This window comes from Lepisosteus oculatus, chromosome 14 (genome assembly GCF_040954835.1).
Source record: "Lepisosteus oculatus isolate fLepOcu1 chromosome 14, fLepOcu1.hap2, whole genome shotgun sequence".
NCBI classification, from domain to species: Eukaryota; Metazoa; Chordata; class Actinopteri; order Semionotiformes; family Lepisosteidae; genus Lepisosteus; species Lepisosteus oculatus.
The window spans coordinates 42,243,188-42,262,253 of record NC_090709.1 but is presented as its reverse complement, the minus strand read 5'-3'; the positions used below and the strand labels follow the sequence as shown (position 1 = coordinate 42,262,253).

The following is a 19,066-nucleotide window of genomic DNA, read 5'->3' as shown; positions in this document are numbered from 1 at the left end:
GGCACCTTCTCTAAACTCCTGCCAATCCAGACTCAAAACCCTCTTCTTTAGAAAAGCCTTTACTTAGTACGACCATCCACGGTCTCCTCTGTATATTGAAATTGTGTTTTATCTGGTGTATTCTTCTTATTTATTGTTGTTGTCATTCTGTAAAGTGCTTTGAGGAGCCACCTTTAAAGGCGCTATATAAAATAAAGTTTATTATTATTATTATTATTATTATTATTATTATTATTATTATTATTATTATTATTATTATTATTATTATTTTAACTATTGTGTTTCATAAGTAGTTTCTAGTCCCAAGGTTCATCAAGTTGCCCTATCCTGCTGGGAGGGAATGAGAAAAAACGGGCAGAAATCAACAACCTGGGGTGTCGTGTCAAGACGGGACAAAATAATAATAATAATAATAATAATAATAATAATAATAATAATAATAATTGCTTACATTTATATAGCGCTTTTCTGGACACTCCACTCAAAGCGCTTTACAGGTAATGGGAACTCCCCTCCACCACCACCAATGTGGTGTCCTCAGTATCGCCGGGGACAAGGGAAAGGACGATCCGATCCATTTGTTGACCTCTTCAGGCAGTACAGGGTCGTGGGGGGGGGGGGGCGCCACAGCCTATCCCAGCAAGCCATGGGCACGAAGCGGCCCGGATGGGCTGCCAGTTCGTCACAGGGCACCGAAAGGAACAAGTGAAGAAAAGTTCACCAATGAAAACAGGAAATCTGTGTCATTTTTTCCATGAAATCGTTGTACAGCGCCTTCGCTTTCAAGGCAACAGGCAGTGATTCTCATCGCAGTTCATTTACAAACACTGTAACATTACACTGACATTACGTTCCACGTACACATCTGCGTCTGTATTTAAAACGTTGTTTAAAATAATACCACAATGTAGCGTTCCGAGGGCAGCACAGTGGATGGTCATTGATGCCTTGCCATGAAATCGTTGTACAGCGCCTACAGTGTGGGGTTCGTGTGGGTTCAGGCGTTCAGTTGCTCAGACCTGGGGTATTATATGTGTGTTCATGTGGGGTTTTATCCAGGTGCTCTGGTTTCCTGCCACGGTCCAAAGACATAGTGGCAGGTGAACTGGCTTCTGGGAAAATTAGGATCAGATCACTTTATTAGCCATTTCTTGCATGAGGAATTTGTCTCTTCGCAGACCCCAGCATGCTCTCCACAAGTCACAGGCAGGGAGAGAGAAGCTTGGGGTCAGGGCGCAGGGTCAGGCCTTTATTCAGCACCCCTGCCACAGCAGGGGTTCAGGGCCTCGCTCGGGGGCCCAACGGAGTAGGATTCCTCTGCTAGCCGCAGGACTTGAACCAGCAACCTTCCAGCCACAGGCGCAGATCCTGAGCCACAGTTCCACCGCTCCGCCACTCCAAATTGGCCCCGGTGTGGGTGTGTGTGTGTGTGTCCGTGTGTCTGCCCTGTGATGGACTGGCGGCCCATCCAGGGTGTGCCCTGCCATGCGCCCCCTGCTCGCTGGGAAAGGCCCCAGCTCCTCCGCAAACGCTGAATTGGGTGAGGCGGTTAGGAAACAGATGGAAGTAGTGTCTCACGCCCCTGGAATTGGACTGCAACTACTGTATGACCTATGACCCTTTCACTTTATGGCTTACTCTTTCCTGTCACGATTATAGTCCCTCCTCCTTAAGGGTGCTCCAGCCCTTTCACTTCAGACTTCATTCTGTGCACCTGACCCCTTTTCCCAGCCCACCTTAAAAGCCAGGCGCTGACGTTCAGCCTGGCTCTGCATCTGGTTTCCGCACCGTGCGAGTCTGGGGCCTAGAAGCGCCTGGTCCCGTTAAGGTTTTAACCTCTGTTCTTGTTCCTTGTCCGGCGGTTCCGACCCGGTTCGTGTTTTTAATTCCTTGTTTGGATGGGTCACCTGGCTATGGACTTTCTTGCGTTTTTGGATTCCCTCTATGGATTACTTTTGGATTGTTTGCCTCGGCCACACCTCCCCTGTGCACCAGTGCACTTTGGACACGCCCCCCCCTGTTTTCAGCCCCGTATCCCTGCATGACTTTTTCCTAGTGTTTCCCCACTTCTTCGGATTGTGTCGTCCGCATAGGGTCCGGAAAGAACTGTTGGTTACACTTCCTGCCTTTTCCCTCTATAAAAACAAGGAGAAATCCCTCTTCTGTCTCTTTACCCTCCTCAGTGCCTGGCAGACGTACTCTCTCTCTCCCCCTTCACAGATATTTCCCTAACCCCCATTATTTGCACACCCCCACTGCAATGGACAGGTCGATAAAACTTTCCCCAAGCCTTTCCCCAAAACTTTCCCTCACGCCGCCGACACAGAATCGGGAGCGTTCGTTACAATACGTAGGCACCATTTCTAAGGCTGAATTCCTCATTTAATGACAGGACCAGTAAAGCCAGTTAAAAAAATGAGACAGAACGGAATTTTTTAAATTCCACGTTGGTAACTTATTGATTTATTAAAACCTCCCCCTCTTTTGATAAGCGGAACTGTACAAATCCCCCAGTAAGGTTAAGGAGGTTTTAATACAAAATAATTCATCGAATTTACCCAAGTTAAGACTCTTGTTACCCAGCGATTTAAAATTAATATAGATGACAAATGTGTTTTTTGTGACAATAGCCCTGAAACTATTCAGCATTTGTTTTGGTTATGTCCCAGGGTAAAAATTTTCTGGACAAAGTTGCAGACTTATATTAAGAAAAGAGACCAATATTGATATTTGTTTTGATGAAAAAGATGTTATGTTAGGTTTCAGCCCCATCGATAATAATATTAAAATTTCGGTTGCAATACATTTTATTATTACAATGGCCCGTTATTACATACACAAAATGAAGCGGTCTGGGAAGAACCCTTTGTTTGAGCATTTTAAAATGGATGTAAGGGGGTATTTGCAGACTATTTCGAAGTGTAAAAATATGAAAGCGGTAATAATAATACAGTTATTTTTATTGAATGTGTTTAATCTTTTTTCATAACTTGAATCTATGTAGTAATATGTACCGCTGACGATTTTTTTGTCTTGAATTGTTATAGATACTCTTGTTTGTATGGTAATTCTTGTTCTTTTGTGAAGCATAAATAAAAAAAAATATTTAAAAAAACTGTACACATCCAGTGAAGGTATTCATTTTGACAGTTGCGGCCCTTGGGCGCTGCATAGCAACAGTCACTAGGGAAGCGCAGCGGCGTGACCCGGAACTCGTCTCGGCTCGGGGAGGCTTTCACTTCCTGTTTGTGCTCTGCCGACATGTGACGCTTCCCTGTCCCTCCCGGCTTGTGCGTTTAAATCCCAGGCGCTCGCTTATTGTCGCAGCTGTAGCAAATCCACCCTCCCTTTCCGGCGCCCCCCCCCGGGAAGAAAAAGATGGCGAGCTGGCTGGCGGTCCTGGAGTCCGAGCTACAGGCGTTCATGGAGGTGCTGCTGGGGGCCGTGGTGGACGAGGTGTCGGCCATCTGCCGGAACGGGCTGGGCGAGGCGGAGGACGCCTCCCAGTGCCGCCGCCGGCTGCGCCGGGTGTCGCAGACGCTGGTGCGGCGGGCCGTGTTCAAGATCACGAAGTTCGTCGAGGGCAGCTGCGGGGGCGAGATCGAGCAGCTGAGGCGGGAGGTCGAGACGCTGAGGGGGCGGCTGCGGGTCTGGGAGAAGGGGTCGGGAGGTGGGGAGCGGGGGCAGACGCCCCCCTGCGAGGCGATCGGAGGAATCAAAGAAGAGATGGAGACGGATCCGGAGCTGTCGGGTCAGTGTGGGTAACCTCGTATGAGCTAAAGGCCTCTCTGTTTTAAAACAAAAACGTTTTTAGCTGCATCCTAATTCAGAATCTTGCATAAGATGCACAGAGCGGGCCTGCACTGGGAAAGATTGTCATGAATGAACAGTCCCGTAGATAATTCAGTTTCCCCTTGGAGGAGGAGGAGGAGGAAGAGAGTTTTAAGATTTTTATTTGCACCGGGTTGAATATCGCTCCTCTGCTCACGCGTTTGAAAATACGCGGAGGCGCCGATGTAAAACACACAATCGTGGTCGATCTAATCAGGAGGTGGCCTGAAATGTGTGTGTGTGTGTGTTGTTTTTTTTTCTTGCGTGATTTGGACACGACTCACGGAGGGGAGGGAGGGTGGGAGAGGAAACATTCCTTTCTGAAACCGAACTGGGGTGTTATCCGGTCAGAAAACTCCAAAACGGTCCCGCAGACAACTCGGGGCGACTCGGTAATTGTATCATTGACTCAACGGTGTATTTAAAAAGTCTTGTTTTTGTGCATGCAGTGATCCCTGTTATATAAGTTTTTCTTCCTCCGAAATTCGACCGGCTGCGTTTTCCAGTAGAGCGGAGATTTAAATGCTTCTAAGTTTCGGAGAGAAACTTTAGACTGCCGAGTAAGTGGTCTTTGCATATATATTCCTATCTCGCTGCAGTGAAGGGATTGGAAATAACCGAATAGATTAAGTGTAGATTCATTAAAAGTTCTCATTTTAAGCATACACTTTTTCCGGAGTTTGAGGTGCAGGATGAAGTGAATATCGGGGTGTCTCTATTATAAGAATAGCTTACACTTTTGTATAGCGCTTTTCTGGACACTCCACCCAAAGCGCTATATGGGTCATGGGGGAATCCCACTACCGCCACCAGTGTGCAGCCCCCACCTGGATGATGCTCCAGTCCGCTCGGCACACAGCAGCTCTCGGTGGGGAGGAGAGCAGAGGGATGGAGCCAGTTCAGAGAGGGGGGGGTGATTAGGAGGCCATGATGAGTAAGGGGCCAATGGGAAATTTGGCCAGGACGCCGGGGTTACACCCCTACTCTTTTCGAGAAACGCCCTGGGATTTTTAATGACCCCAGAGAGCCAGGACCTCGGTTTTACGTCTCATCTGAAGGACGGCGCCTGTTTACAGTAAAGTGTCCCCCGTCACTATACTGGGGCATTAGGACCCACACAGACCGCAGGGTGAGAGCGCCCCCTGCTGGCCCCACTCACACCTCTCCCAGCAGCAGCCTTAGTTTTTCCCAGGAGGTCTCCCCTCCAGGTACTGACCAGGCTCACACCTGCTGAGCTCCAGTGGGGGGGGCTGCCAGCTGGGAGCTGCAGAGGGATATGGCTGCTGGCTGTTTTATAGCACCCAGCCAGGCCAATACAGAGCAGTAGAGGCACCCCGATATTCACCATGTCCTCACCTCAAATGCCAGGGTCTTTGTAGAACCCAGACAGAGCAGTACAGAGCACTAGAGTCTGTTCTAGGTTGGTCAGGTCAGACTCTAGTGTTCTGTACTGGTCCGTCTGGGTTCCATTAAGCCCCTGGGGTTATGTGCTTTAAAATCCCTGAAGGTTTAGGTTTAGGGATGTGGCTGGGGTTTTTTTTCCTCCCAAGAGTATTTTCTGCTTCACCGCAAACACTGGAGTTTCCAGTGTTTTCCTGTCTGGTGGGGGGGGGGGAGAATATTAATTTGTCATTCGGACAGTTCCCAAAACGCACCTAGACAGAAACTCGGGTTGATCTCCGCTTTCCTGTTAGGCTTGAGCAGGCGAAGTTTGCCAATTCTAATTTTCCGCTAATTATTGGAGCGATTTTCCTGTATCTAAATCTCCTTTGAACAAACTGCAGCATGTCCAGAATTCAGCAGCCAGAATCCTGACCAGGTCTAGCGCAAGTGTTTACATTACTCCTATCCTGGAGTCCCTGCACTGGCTTCCTGTCAGGTTTCATATCAACTTCAAAATCCTCCTGCTCACCTATAAGGCTCTGCGTGGCTGGGCGCCTCAGTACCTGTGTGAGCTATCATCGCCCTACTCCCCACCTCGCAACCTCCGCTCTTCAAATTCTGCCCTCCTTACCGTCCCCCCAAGCCCGTCTACACTCTAGGGGTGACAGGGCCTTCTCCTGTTGTGCCCCCCCAAGCTCTGGAACTCTCTGCCCAAGGACATCAGAGAGGCACCTTCTCTAAACTCTCTAAACTTCAAATCCAGACTCCAAAACCCTCTTCTTCAGAAAAGCCTTTCCTGAACTGGTTCCATTATAGTTCCACCATCCACGGCCTCCTCTGTGTATTCTTTATGTTGTTGTTGTCATCCTGTAAAGGGCTGTGAGAAGCCACCTTTAAAGGCGCTATATAAAATTAAGTTTATTATTATTATTATTATTAGATGTTGTTCTACTGCTTCTGTTTACAGTGAGGGCTGTTTTTCCTCCTGATTCGAAGGCCGTGTGACCCTGTTATTCAAGGTCTTGATCTCTCCTGTCCTGTGTTTTTCAGGGTCAGAGGTCGGGGCTCTCCCTGACGCTGGGGAAGGGGCTCCTCTTGAACAGCAGCAGCGCGGCGAGGAGGAGGAGGAGGAGTGGGGCTCCCATCTGATGCAGGAGACGTGGCTCCCATCTGCAGAGGGGAAAGAGACACTCGGGGAGCGGCAGGCCGAGAGCAGGCCGAGGCTGGGGGGTCTGGGCTCCGCGCCAGAGGTGAAGTCGGAGCCCGACGACTGCTGCTCACACGAGGTGGATCATCGGGACGTTAAGGCCGTTCTAGAACACAGGGATGAGTCCGTCGCTGTCCGAGGGCACAAAGAAGAGGAACTGGATGACCTGGATATCATGAGGCTTACAGAGCAGGACACGAAGCCCCAGCCCACAGGGGAATTCTGGGAAGCCGGGCGACCCCAGCCGGAGCAGAGGGGCGGGCGGAGTCCGGCCGGGCCGGGCCCAGAGGGCACAGGGGACCGGTCGCTGGGGGAGGGCCAGGGACGGGAGCCGGACCGCCTCGGAAGCCCCCCCCAGCCCCCGGCCGCCGCCGCCGCCGCCGCCACCCCGGGCGGGAAGCCCTTCGCCTGCGGCCAGTGCGGCAAGAGCTTCGCCCAGGCCTGCAACCTGCGCAGCCACCAGCTGGTGCACACGGGGGAGAAGCCCTTCGCCTGCGGCCAGTGCGGCAAGAGCTTCAGCCAGGCCTGCAACCTGAAGCGCCACCAGCACGCCCACAGCCGCCAGAAGCCCTTCGGCTGCGGCCAGTGCGGCCGGGGCTTCACCCAGCCCGGCGCCCTGCGGCGCCACCTGTGCACGCACACGGGGGAGAAGCCCTACCGCTGCGCCAGCTGCGGCCGGGGCTTCAGCCGGGCCTGCTACCTGCAGAACCACCAGCACGTGCACACGGGCGAGCGGCCCCACGCCTGCGGCCAGTGCGGCAAGCGCTTCAGCCACGCCAGCAACCTGAAGAAGCACCTGCACACGCACACGGGGGAGCGGCCCTTCGCCTGCGGCCAGTGCGGCAAGGGCTTCCGCCACCTGTACCGCCTCAAGCGCCACCAGCCCATCCACGCCGGGGAGAAGCGCTTCGTCTGCGGCCAGTGCGGCCGGGGCTTCCGCACCCCGGGCGGCCTGCAGAGCCACCAGCTCAGCCACGCGGCCCAGAAGCCCTTCGGCTGCCCGCAGTGCGGCAAGGGCTTCAGCCTGGCCAGCAGCCTGAAGGTGCACGCCCTCATCCACACGGGCGAGAAGCGCTTCCGCTGCGCCCAGTGCGGCAAGGGCTTCACCCAGTCGGGGGGGCTGAAGACCCACCAGGTGGTCCACACCGGGGAGCGGCCCTTCAGCTGCGCCCAGTGCGGGAAGAGCTTCAACCAGTCCAGCAACCTGCGGAAGCACCAGCGCCTGCACGCGGGGCAGGCCCCCCAGAAGCCGGAGGAGAGGGCCGAGCCGGGGGAGGGCGGGGGGAGGGGGGTGAAACTCGACCCAGAATAGCCCCCCCCCCATCGGCGTCGTAGTGTTTTGTTCTTCTAGACTCCATCAATCTCATCCCCTCCGTTCTCAAGCGGTGGCAGCGGGGTCGGAGGAGAGATGTTTTGCTTTTAAAAAGCATTTTGTTTTTAACGATGCCTCGGCAACCCGGGGGTCGGTTCATTTTTTTTGTTGTTGTTGTTGTTGGCGTTTCTACCCAGAATGCCGATCCCCCGACTGCCCCTGCTTTTCTTCTAAAAAACCCGACTTGAACCTGAAGGACGATTGAGGACGAATTTTGGAGCGTTCCGTCTCGGGGATCGGAGCGATCCCTGTCCTCTCTTTTTCCCTGGGTCCTGCAAGGCGTTCTGCGCGTGTGTCCGTCTCCGTCTGCCCTGCGATGGACTGGCGTCCCATCCAGGGGGTGTGTGTGTGTGTGTGTGTGTGTGTGTGTGTCCATCCTGTGATGGACTGGCGTCCCATCCAGGGTGTGTGTGTGTGTGTTCATCCTGTGATGGACTGGCGTCCCATCCAGGGTGTGTGTGTGTGTGTGTGTCCATCCTGTGATGGACTGGCGTCCTGTCCAGGGTGTGTGTGTGTGTGTCCATCCTGTGATGGACTGGCGTCCTGTCCAGGGTGTGTGTGTGTGTGTCCATCCTGTGATGGACTGGCGTCCTGTCCAGGGTGTGTGTGTGTGTGTCCATCCTGTGATGGACTGGCGTCCTGTCCAGGGTGTGTGTGTGTGTGTCCATCCTGTGATGGACTGGTGTCCTGTCCAGGGTGTGTGTGTGTGTGTCCATCCTGTGATGGACTGGTGTCCTGTCCAGGGTGTGTGAGTGAGTATGTGCTGTGATGGACTGGTGTCCTGTCCAGGGTGTACCCTGACTAGCTCCCGTTGCTTGCTGGGATAGACTCCAGCTCCCCCCCTCTTGGATAAAGCAGTTAGCAAATGGACAATTCCTAATTTTGAGCTCCTAGTTGGGGGCGGGGTGTGAAACACTGACTTGACTACAATCTTTGAATGTTTCACTATCGATGCTTAAAGGGGAGGGGGGCTTTTTAAATTTCGGGGTTCAAAAGAATCGAGACTGATGAGTGCATTTCAAACCCCCCCCCCAGAGAAAGTCAGATGTACCCAGTAACTTGTACAACCCCCAGTTTGCAGCACACAGTAGAAGGTCCGGGTACGTGCAGTACCATGTTCTATCATGCAGAATGAGGTGACAAACCTTCTGGTGAGGTGAAGTGACACTGTGAGCAAGCAGGCTTGTGAACCCGTCTCTTTTAATCCAATCGAAATATTGCTCTGGACTTCCAGACGGTTTTGTGGGCAAATATTTTCGGGTCAACTCTGCCGGCGGATCACATTTCGGCCGTGACAGCGTCTGGTGCACAACCTGCACTTACTTGCTCATACGTGACATTAATCACTACGGTGACTAGTGAGCAGGAAGGGTCATGTCACAATTCTCACGATCTCTCGCTCTTGTGTGTGAAGAGACCAGGGGGGTTGGCGACAACACGACGACTTGTGGTATTTCTTTACAAAGTGATCCTGTGCTTAATTTGTCAATTCTTTCTAATCCATCACCTGATTTTTTTGTTCCTGAAACTGAATAACCGTTGTGAGAGATTTGGACGGTAGTTCCCTTGAAGTGATATACTCCAGTGCTATTCGAGGGCACGGTCTGTGATTCAGTGAGAATCCTTTTTTTCCTATACAATGGCTTCTCCTTCTTTTTCTTCGCCGAAGCCCGGGTGGAAAGTGGTGCTGAATTGAGTACAAATGTATCGCCTACAACTACATAATTAAAGAGTACCTATAAGGCAATTAAATGCACATCCTTATCGGTGAGGAGCAATCTTTGAAATGAGAAAAGTAACCAATGAGAGCCCACCCCCCCTCATCCAGATCAGTTACCTACCAACTGCTCCTACTAACCAGTTGCTGGAAGGAAGCCAGGAGAATGCAGGGTATTGGCTTCCACACCAGCAGCTGGGCAGCTTGTTCCCAACTCCCACCACCCTCTGCGTACAGAAGCTCCTCCTGTCCTGACTGGAGGATCTCGTCCAGCTGCGTCTTAAGTGAAGCCAGGGTATCGGCTTCAACCACAGGGCTGGGCAGCTTGTTCCCCACCCCCGCCACCCTCTGTGTACAGAAGCTCCTCCGCTCCTGACTGGAGGATCTCGTCCAGCTGCGTCTTAAGTGAAGCCAGGGTATCGGCTTCAACCACGGGGCTGGGCAGCTTGTTCTCCACCCCCACCCCCCTCTGTGTACAGTAGAGCCTGCGTATGTTTTTGGGAGCTCCAGGCAGAGGAATCCTACTCTGTTGGGGCCCCCGAGCGAGGCCCTGAACCCCAGCTGCTCCAGGGGTGCCGTATAATTGGCTGACCCTGCGCTCTGACCCCCAGCTTCTCTCTCTCCCTGTCTGTGTGTCTCACGGAGAGCCAGCTGGGGTCTGCAACAGGACCTCATGCAAGAAATCGTATCTGGTCAATAAAGTGATCTCTTTATAAATCAATCGGGGAAAAAAAATACCATCTATAAAGCTCTTGCTAATATAAATGAAATATTTAAATCCCTACTGGTAGAATAAACAGCAAATATAACCCATTTAAAAGGAGAGGGGGTATAGGAAATTAAACATCCCAGAGAATTATATTTAATGTATTTATGGATACTGTACTATTCATCACAGTACACTGTACAGTTGAATAATTAAACACAAATATTCAAAGCAAACTGGGTGCTTTCCTGACACGACGAAAGGCGGGTTACTCCCAGTTTCCGGTGCAAAAGCACCAGGTCATGTGCAGAGATAACCACTCACTCGTGAAAGCAGAACTCTGGGTAAGGTTATTGACGTCCAAACGCCCTTTTTTCCCACATCTGGTTTTGTCAGTGCATCAGCGTTCCACGCCTTTGAATGAGGTTTTTTTTTCCTCTCATCTCCCTACCCTGCTTCACACTTTTAAGGCAAACAATAGTTTTTTATTCTGTTATAAAAATACAAAAGTGAAATATCATAATTGGATTGGTCTCCACATACACACACACACCTCCTCCCCCAGCTTAATAATAATTGCTTACACTTACATAGTGCTTTTTCTGGACCCTCCACTTAAAGCGCTTTACAGGTCATGGGGATCCCCTCCAGCCCCCCCAGTGTGCAGCCCCCACCTGGATGATGCTCCAGTCTGCTCAGCACACAGCACTGGGGGAGGAGAGCAGAGGGATGAAGCCAGTTCAGAGAGGGGGGTTATTAGGAGGCCATGATGGGTAAAGACCAGGACACTGGGGTAACACCCCTACTCTTTTCCATAAACACCCTGGGATTGTTAATGACCACAGAGAGTCAGGACCTCGGAGTCAGGACGTCTCATCCGAAGGACGGCGCCTTTTAAAAGTCCAGTGTCCCCCGTCACTATACTGGGGCATTAGGACCCACACAGACTGCAGGGTGAGAGCGCCCCCTGCTGGCCCCACTAACACCTCTCCCAGCAGCAACCTTAGTTTTTCCCCAGGAGGTCTCCCATCCAGGTAATGGGAGAGCTTCTCTTACACCAGGACCAGGGACACAAGGGGGAGAGCTACCGTTACACCTGGACCGGGGACACGAGGGGGAGAGCCACCGTTACACCAGGACCGAGAACACGAGGGGGAGAGCTTCTCTTACACCAGGACCGGGGACACGAGGGGGAGAGCTACCGTTACACCAGGACCGGGGACACGAGGGGGAGAGCTACAGTTACACCAGGACCAAGAACACGAGGGGGAGAGCTTCTCTTACACCAGGACCGGGGACACGAGGGGGAGAGCTACCGTTACACCAGGACAGGGGACACGAGGGGGAGAGCTACAGTTACACCAGGACCAAGAACACGAGGGGGAGAGCTTCTCTTACACCTGGACCGGGGACACGAGGGGGAGAGCTACCGTTACACCAGGACAGGGGATACGAGGGGGAGAGCTACAGTTACACCAGGACCGGGGACACGAGGGGGAGAGCTTCTCTTACACCAGGACCGGGGACACGAGGGGGAGAGCCACCGTTACACCTGGACCGGGGACACGAGGGGGAGAGCTTCTCTTACACCAGGACCGGGGACACGAGGGGGAGAGGTACCGTTACACCTGGACCGGGGACACGAGGGGGAGAGCTTCTCTTACACCAGGACCGGGGACACGAGGGGGAGAGCTACCGTTACACCTGGACCGGGGACACGAGGGGGAGAGCTACCGTTACACCAGGACAGGGGATACGAGGGGGAGAGCTACAGTTACACCAGGACCGGGGACACGAGGGGGAGAGCTTCTCTTACACCAGGACCGGGGACACGAGGGGGAGAGCCACCGTTACACCTGGACCGGGGACACGAGGGGGAGAGCTTCTCTTACACCAGGACCGGGGACACGAGGGGGAGAGGTACCGTTACACCTGGACCGGGGACACGAGGGGGAGAGCTTCTCTTACACCAGGACCGGGGACACGAGGGGGAGAGCTACCGTTACACCAGGACCGGGGACACGAGGGAAAGAGCCACCGTTACACCAGGACCAGGTCCACGAGGGATAGTCTGACTCACGCATGACCGGTAAACATTTTCTGGACTAACTTGCAAACTTATATTAAAAGAGAAACCAATAGTGATATTTGTTTTGGTGTAAAAGATGTTATGTTAAGTTTCAGCCCCATCGAAAACAATATTAAAATCTCGTTTGTAATAAATTGAATTATTATAATGGCACGTTATTATATACATAAGATGAAGTGGTCTGGGGAGAACCCTTTGTTTGAGCATTTTAAAATGGATGTAAGGGGGGTATTTGCGGATTATTTTGAAGTGCAAAAATATGAAAGCGGTGCGGACATTATTTTAAATTTGTTTAACCTTTTTTCATAACTTAGATAGTAATATGTACCCCTGACGATATTTTTGTCTTGAATTGTTATATGTACTCTTGTTTGTATTGCAATTTGTGTGATTTTGTTAAGCATAAATACATATTTTTTTTATAAAGTAACATTATCACTTTCCGGCGCGTAGCAACGGTCACTAAGGAAGCGCGGCGTGACCCGGAAGTCCTAGCTCGCTGTACTGGGGGGGACAGTGGCTGTTTCAGTTCCTGTTTGAGCATCATGGACACATGACGCCTGTCGCCTCTCTGGTGTGTGTGTGTGTGCGCAAACCCAGAGCGATCGTGGAGATCGGCTGCACGAAACGGTTCCTCTCCCCGTCCGGCTGACTCGGAGGCGAGATGGCGAACTGGCTGTTCATTCTGGAAACCGAGCTGCACTCCTTCATGGAGGTGTTGCTCAAAGCCATCGTGTACGAAGTGTCGGACGTTTTCCACAACCGGGGCCCGGACCGCGAGCCCTCGTTGCAAGGCAAACTAAACCGGATTTCCCAGAGCCTGGTCAGGCGGGCCGTGTTCAAGATCACGCAGTTTGTGGAGTACAGTTTCGAGACTGAGATCGCGCAGATGAAGCGGGAGATCGAGACCCTGAGGGGGAGGCTGCAGGTCTGGGAGGAGCAGGCGGCGGGGTCGGGAGGAGACCGAGACCGGGGGCGGACGGATCGCCTCGGACACACGCCGCCCTGCGAGGTGATCGTGGAAGTCAAGGAAGAAACGGACCCGGAGCTGTCTGGTGAGTGTAGGGACTTGTGCGAAGCCGGTGTCTGTAACTTCCTCGGTGTTGAGAATTAGTGGAGTGGAGAGGGGACGACTGGTCGGGGGAAACTGAACTGTTGTGGCTTAAATTGTGCTGAAAACAAGACAGCCCACAGCGGTGATCGTGTAACCGAATTAATGCCGTATAGCTCACGCCATTATTAGACGTTCTTGTTTCCATGCGTGTTTCTTGAGGATCTGTGGCTGGAAGGCGGCCGGTTCAGATCCTACTCCGTCGGGCCCCTGAACCCCAGCTGCTCCGGGGGCGCTGTACAATGGCTGCGCTCTGACCCCTCCAGCTTCTCTCTCTCTCTCCCCCCCCGTCTGTGTGTCTCCCGGAGGAGCCCGCTGGGGTCTGCGACGAGACCGATTCCCTCCTGCCCGAAATTGTACAGGGCCGATAAAGTGACGTTAATAGCTTTTTCGGCCACGATCGCCAACGTGCGTGACCGCCTGTCCGGGTGTTTTTTCAGGGTCGGAGGGCGGGGCTCCTCTTGGACAGCAGCAGCGCAGCAAGGAGGAGGAGGAGGAGTGGGGCTCCCGTCTGATGCAGGAGACGGAGCTCCCGTCTGCAGAGGGGAAAGAGACACTCGGGGGGCGGCAGGCCGAGAGCAGACCGGGGCCGGGGGATCTGGGCTCCGCGCCTGCGGTGAAGGCGGAACCCGAGACCGACACCCCCGGGCTCCTCGCGTCCGACGATTTCCCGGACGAGGCGGGCGATGATCAGGGCGCTCGGGCCGGTGCGGTAAGCTGTGAGGAGCCGGAGTCCGTCCCGACGCGGGGGTACAAACAGGAGGAGCCGAACGAGGGCGGTGTTTCCGATGACTGGGACCCGGTGCCCGCCGAGGGGGACAGCGGCGGCGGCGAGCTCCGGCCCCGGGGGAGCCGGCGGGGGTCGGGATCGCGGCGGGAACCGGGGAGGGCGGCGGCGGTCCGGCCCGGCCCCGGCCCGGAGGAGGCGGGGGAGCCGCCGCCGCCCCCCAAAAGCGCCGCGGAGGGAGGCTTCGGCTGCGGCCTGTGCGGCAAGGGTTTCGGCTCGCTCGCCAACTGGAAAGCCCACCAGCTGGTGCACACGGGCGAGCGGCCCTTCCCCTGCCCGCAGTGCGGCAAGCGCTTCGGCGACTCCAGCAACCTCAAGCGCCACCAGCGCGTCCACACCGGGGAGAAGCCCTTCCGCTGCGCCCAGTGCGGCAAGAGCTTCATCCACCTGTGCAACCTGAAGGGCCACCAGCGCCTGCACACGGGCGAGCGGCCCTACGCCTGCCCCCAGTGCGCCAAGCGCTTCGGCGACTCCAGCAACCTCAAGCGCCACCGGCGCGTCCACACGGGCGAGCGGCCCTACGCCTGCGCCCAGTGCGGCAAGGGCTTCGGCGACTCCAGCTCCCTGCGCAAGCACCTGCGCACCCACACGGGGGAGAACCCCTTCCGCTGCGCCCAGTGCGGCCGCGGCTTCAGCCAGTCCAGCAGCCTGAAGAGCCACCTCTACATCCACACCGGCGAGCGGCCCTTCGCCTGCGCCCAGTGCGGCAAGGGCTTCAGCCAGTCCAGCGCCTTGAGGAAGCACCAGCGCACGCACACGGGGAAGAAGTATCCCACCGCTGCCACCAATGACGGTGATGCTGGGGAGGGGGGAGGAGGAGGAGGAGGAGGGGGAGGGGGGAGAGTTTGAATCAGCCAGGAGGTTTAAAACAATAAAACAACCCCCCCCCCCACCTCGCCGGCTTGTTCGCACGGGACACCTGCCTTAAAACCCCAGGCTGCTGAGCGGACGGGATTTCGAGCAGCAGAGTTCACTCTGTCGAAATGATTGCACGTAGGAGAATATCGGGGTGTCTCTAGTGCCCGGTACTGGACTGTCTGGGGTGCTATCAAATTCTTGGGGTTTGAGATACAGGATTTAGTGAATGTCGGGGTGTCTCTAGTGCTCGGTACTGGTCTGTCTGGGGTGCTATCGAATTCTTGGGGTTTGAGATACAGGATTTAGTGAATACCGGGGTGTCTCTAGTGCTCGGTACTGGTCTGTCTGGGGTGCTATCAAATTCCTGAGGTTTGAGACACAGGATTTAGTGAATACCGGGGTGTCTCTAGTGCTCGGTACTGGTCTGTCTGGGGTGCTATCAAATTCCTGAGGTTTGAGACACAGGATTTAGTGAATACCGGGGTGTCTCTCATGCTCGGTACTGGTCTGTCTGGGGTGCTATCAAATTCCTGGGGTTTGAGACGCAGGATTTAGTGAATACCGGGGTGTCTCTAGTGCTCGGTACTGGTCTGTCTGGGGTGCTATCAAATTCCTGAGGTTTGAGACACAGGATTTAGTGAATACCGGGGTGTCTCTCATGCTCGGTACTGGTCTGTCTGGGGTGCTGTCAAATTCCTGGGGTTTGAGACACAGGATTTAGTGAATACCGGGGTGTCTCTAGTGCTCGGTACTGGTCTGTCTGGGGTGCTATCAAATTCCTGGGGTTTGAGACACAGGATTTAGTGAATACCGGGGTGTCTCTAGTGCTCGGTACTGGTCTGTCTGGGGTGCTATCAAATTCTTGGGATTTGAGACACAGGATTTAGTGAATACCGGGGTGTCTCTACTGCTCGGTACTGGTCTGTCTGGGGTGCCGTCAAATACCAGAGATTTGCTGCTGTTTTCATTGAGCCCCCTCCTGCCTGTAGGAGAAGGAGCCCAGGCCTGTCTGGATTGGTAGGGAAATTCTAAAGGATAAAATGTCTGTTTGTCTGTTTGCCCCAGACTGTTTAATGCACAAAATTCACGCGTCGGAGCGGGAGGCAGAAATAAACCTCTTCAGCACAAATCTGGAGTAGCACATGGGTGCTATTACTCTCCCTAATAGATTGGGAGACAATGAGCAGGAATCCTGTTCCCCCCCCCCAACTTCTGGGACAAGGAACGAAGTGACCGTTTTTGCACAGGAACCCAAGAAAAGGAAGCATTTGTCAGGAGCTGGGGTCTTTTCTCACGGGGCTGGTGAATTTCCCAAAAAGGACAGCCGGAGCCTGTCCCATCAAGCAATTGGGGTGTACAGGGCGGGGTACACCCTGGTGCAGTTCTAGAAGTCAATTAACCTACTAGCATATAATAATAATAATTGCTTACACTTATATAGCGCTTTTCTGGACACTCCACTCAGAGCGCCTTACAGGTCAGGGGGAATCCCACTACCGCCACCAATGTGCAGCCCCCACCTGGATGATACACCAGTCCGCTCAGCACGCAGCAGCTCTCAGTGGGGAGGAGAGCCATGTTCAGAGAGGAGGGTTATTAGGAGGCCGTGATTGGTAAGGGCCACTGAGGAATTAGGTCAGGACACCGGGGTAACACCCCTACTCGGATCAAGCAACACCCTGGGATTTTTAATGAGAGTCAGGACCTCGGTTTGACGTCTCGTCCGAAGGACGGCGCCTTTTTACAGTCCAGTGTCTTCGTCACTATGCTGGGGCATCAGGACCCACACAGACCGCAGGGTGAGAGCGCCCCCTGCTGGCCCCCACTCACACCTCTTCCAGGAGCAACCTTAGGTTTTCCCAGGAGTCTCCCCTCCAGGTAACTGACCAGGCTCACGCCTGCTGAGCTCCCTTGATACGGCTGCTGGCTCATCTAATCTAAATACTAGCTTATCTTTGGACTGTGGTGAGAACATACAAACTCCCCACAGACTGCGCCTCAGGAACCGAACCCAGAGCCCCAGCGGACCCTCTCAGTTGTTGTTGTTTTTTTTAATTACCCCCAGGCGGGGGAGGAAAATGAATTGACTTTGTTGACAATGATGTAGGAGTTGAGAAACGATTATCAAGTGTCCCTACTGCAAAATCGCACTGTCACTGTCACAGAATTTCAGGAGGACGCTGCATGTGTGCTTGGTTCCTCTTCCATTTCTTTACCAAAGACCAGTTGCTCATTGTGTTTCTAAACGGCACTTAATACCTTCCCGGCCTTAATTAAGGCAATTATTCACACTGTGACTCTGCGCCCCACTAAATTCCTGCGTATCCCCCCTTAACACTAATTTCCCTTTTAACATATATGGTGTTGTAAACCCTGTCTGTGTGATTACATGTGGAAGCACTGCTCTGTCTTGGATCGATTGTGAAGGGGGCTATACAAAACAATAAAACTGATTACCATTAACAAATCTTTGGGTTGTTCTTGGGGCTTCTTGCTCCTCTGGAAAGCGAATGAGACGTCGAAACTTCTTCCTGGGTTTATGGCAAAACTATGACCAACACCCTTAAAGCTGTTTATTTGGCAGCAGCTTGAGTTTGGGAAGTCGGTGTTTCGTATGCAGGTAAGACGCTTCAGTTTCGGGGCCTTGTCGCTTGTTGTTTCCCCTCTGTGTGTTCCGATTTGTTTTCACAGTGTGGTTTGGGAAGATTCCTTTTGGCCTTGAAAGACACTGCATACTTGTGTATCGGGTCCCATTGTAGTCTCTTCTCTTCAAGACCAAAGGAACTCCAGCCTGTCAGACCGGGACACTCCCTTCAGACTAAAGAGACTCAGTTCCTCCAGCCTGTCAGTGTGGGACACTCCCTTCAGACTAAAAGGACGCAGTTCCCCCAGCCTGTCAGTGTGGGACACTCCCTTCAGACTAAAGAGACTCAGTTCCTCCAGCCTGTCAGTGTGGGACACTCCCTTCAGACTAAAAGGACGCAGTTCCCCCAGCCTGTCAGTGTGGGACACTCCCTTCAGACTAAAGAGACTCAGTTCCTCCAGCCTGTCAGTGTGGGACACTCCCTTCAGACTAAAGAGACTCAGTTCCTCCAGCCTGTCAGTGTGGGACACTCCCTTCAGACTAAAAGGACGCAGTTCCCCCAGCCTGTCAGTGTGGGACACTCCCTTCAGACTAAAGAGACTCAGTTCCTCCAGCCTGTCAGTGTGGGACACTCCCTTCAGACTAAAAGGACACAGTTCCTCCAGCCTGTCAGTGTGAGACACTCCCTTCAGACTAAAGAGACTCGGTTCCTCCAGCCTGTCAGTGGATATAGATATGACTGGAGAGCCAAGCTAAGAGACTTCTGTCTGGGGGGCTGCTTTTTGTCCGAGGACATGCTATCAAGAAGCATTTTGAATGGGAAAACCCTTTGGCTTAAATTCCAGAATTCTGGACATCTGGGAATTCCTCCCGGAAGGAGATTTATGGAATAAACAGGATAGCATGTAAGGATATGGTTGTGGTGTTGTAGGTAAAAAAGTGTATATTACCTTTACAAAGCACTGTATTTAAAAAAAATGATTTCATCATACTGAATCTTTTTTTGTGTGCCAACTCCCATGATATTTTTAAAATAGATACAGAAATAAACACTGAAGTGTCTATTCCCAATATATTTTTTAAATTATTAAATGTATAAAGGATTTACAAATGCAAATACAACTAGAGGAGCAGAAACCAGTACAAGAGAAGACGCAGTCAGAAATAAAAACAAACATTTCACTGCCAGAGGTAATGAAGTAAATTATATAAACAAATGGAGTTTTACACCTATCAAATGTTATCTTGCTTTGGCACTTTTTGGAATTGTTATAGAATTCAAATAAATGTTTCAACTCCATCTTAAAAAATACTAAAAAATGGAAGTATTGTTGGACCATCTTAATTAATGAATGTTAACTTGACCTAGAATGGCTAATTTGCTATAAATAAGTGTGCTCCCCCCCCCCCCAAAAAAAAAA

The 19,066-nt window shown here is 52.7% G+C and overlaps 1 protein-coding gene across 1 annotated transcript; it reads left to right on the top strand.

Annotated features, from left to right (window-relative positions):
• Positions 1-3,255: 3,255 nt before the first annotated feature.
• On the top strand, positions 3,256-19,051 carry LOC102693531 (zinc finger protein 709). The gene is made up of 5 exons (XM_069198175.1): positions 3,256-3,757; positions 6,265-7,732; positions 7,814-7,817; positions 12,970-13,360; positions 13,857-19,051. Exons 1-5 carry the CDS (start codon positions 3,379-3,381, stop codon positions 15,050-15,052), a joined length of 3,438 nt encoding a protein of 1,145 aa, XP_069054276.1. The 5' UTR covers positions 3,256-3,378; the 3' UTR covers positions 15,053-19,051.
• Positions 19,052-19,066: the final 15 nt, after the last annotated feature.

What these genes read in the sequence shown, in the direction of transcription:
- LOC102693531 (XM_069198175.1), top strand. Translation starts at nt 3,379, where the DNA reads ATGGCGAGCTGGCTGGCGGTCCTGGAGTCCGAGCTACAGGCGTTCATG. An exon ending in TCCGGAGCTGTCGGGTCAGT is followed by an intron (nt 3,758 to 6,264) that starts GTGGGTAACCTC and finishes TGTGTTTTTCAG; the next exon opens with GGTCAGAGGTCGGGGCTCTC. An exon ending in AACGGACCCGGAGCTGTCTG is followed by an intron (nt 13,361 to 13,856) that starts GTGAGTGTAGGG and finishes GTGTTTTTTCAG; the next exon opens with GGTCGGAGGGCGGGGCTCCT.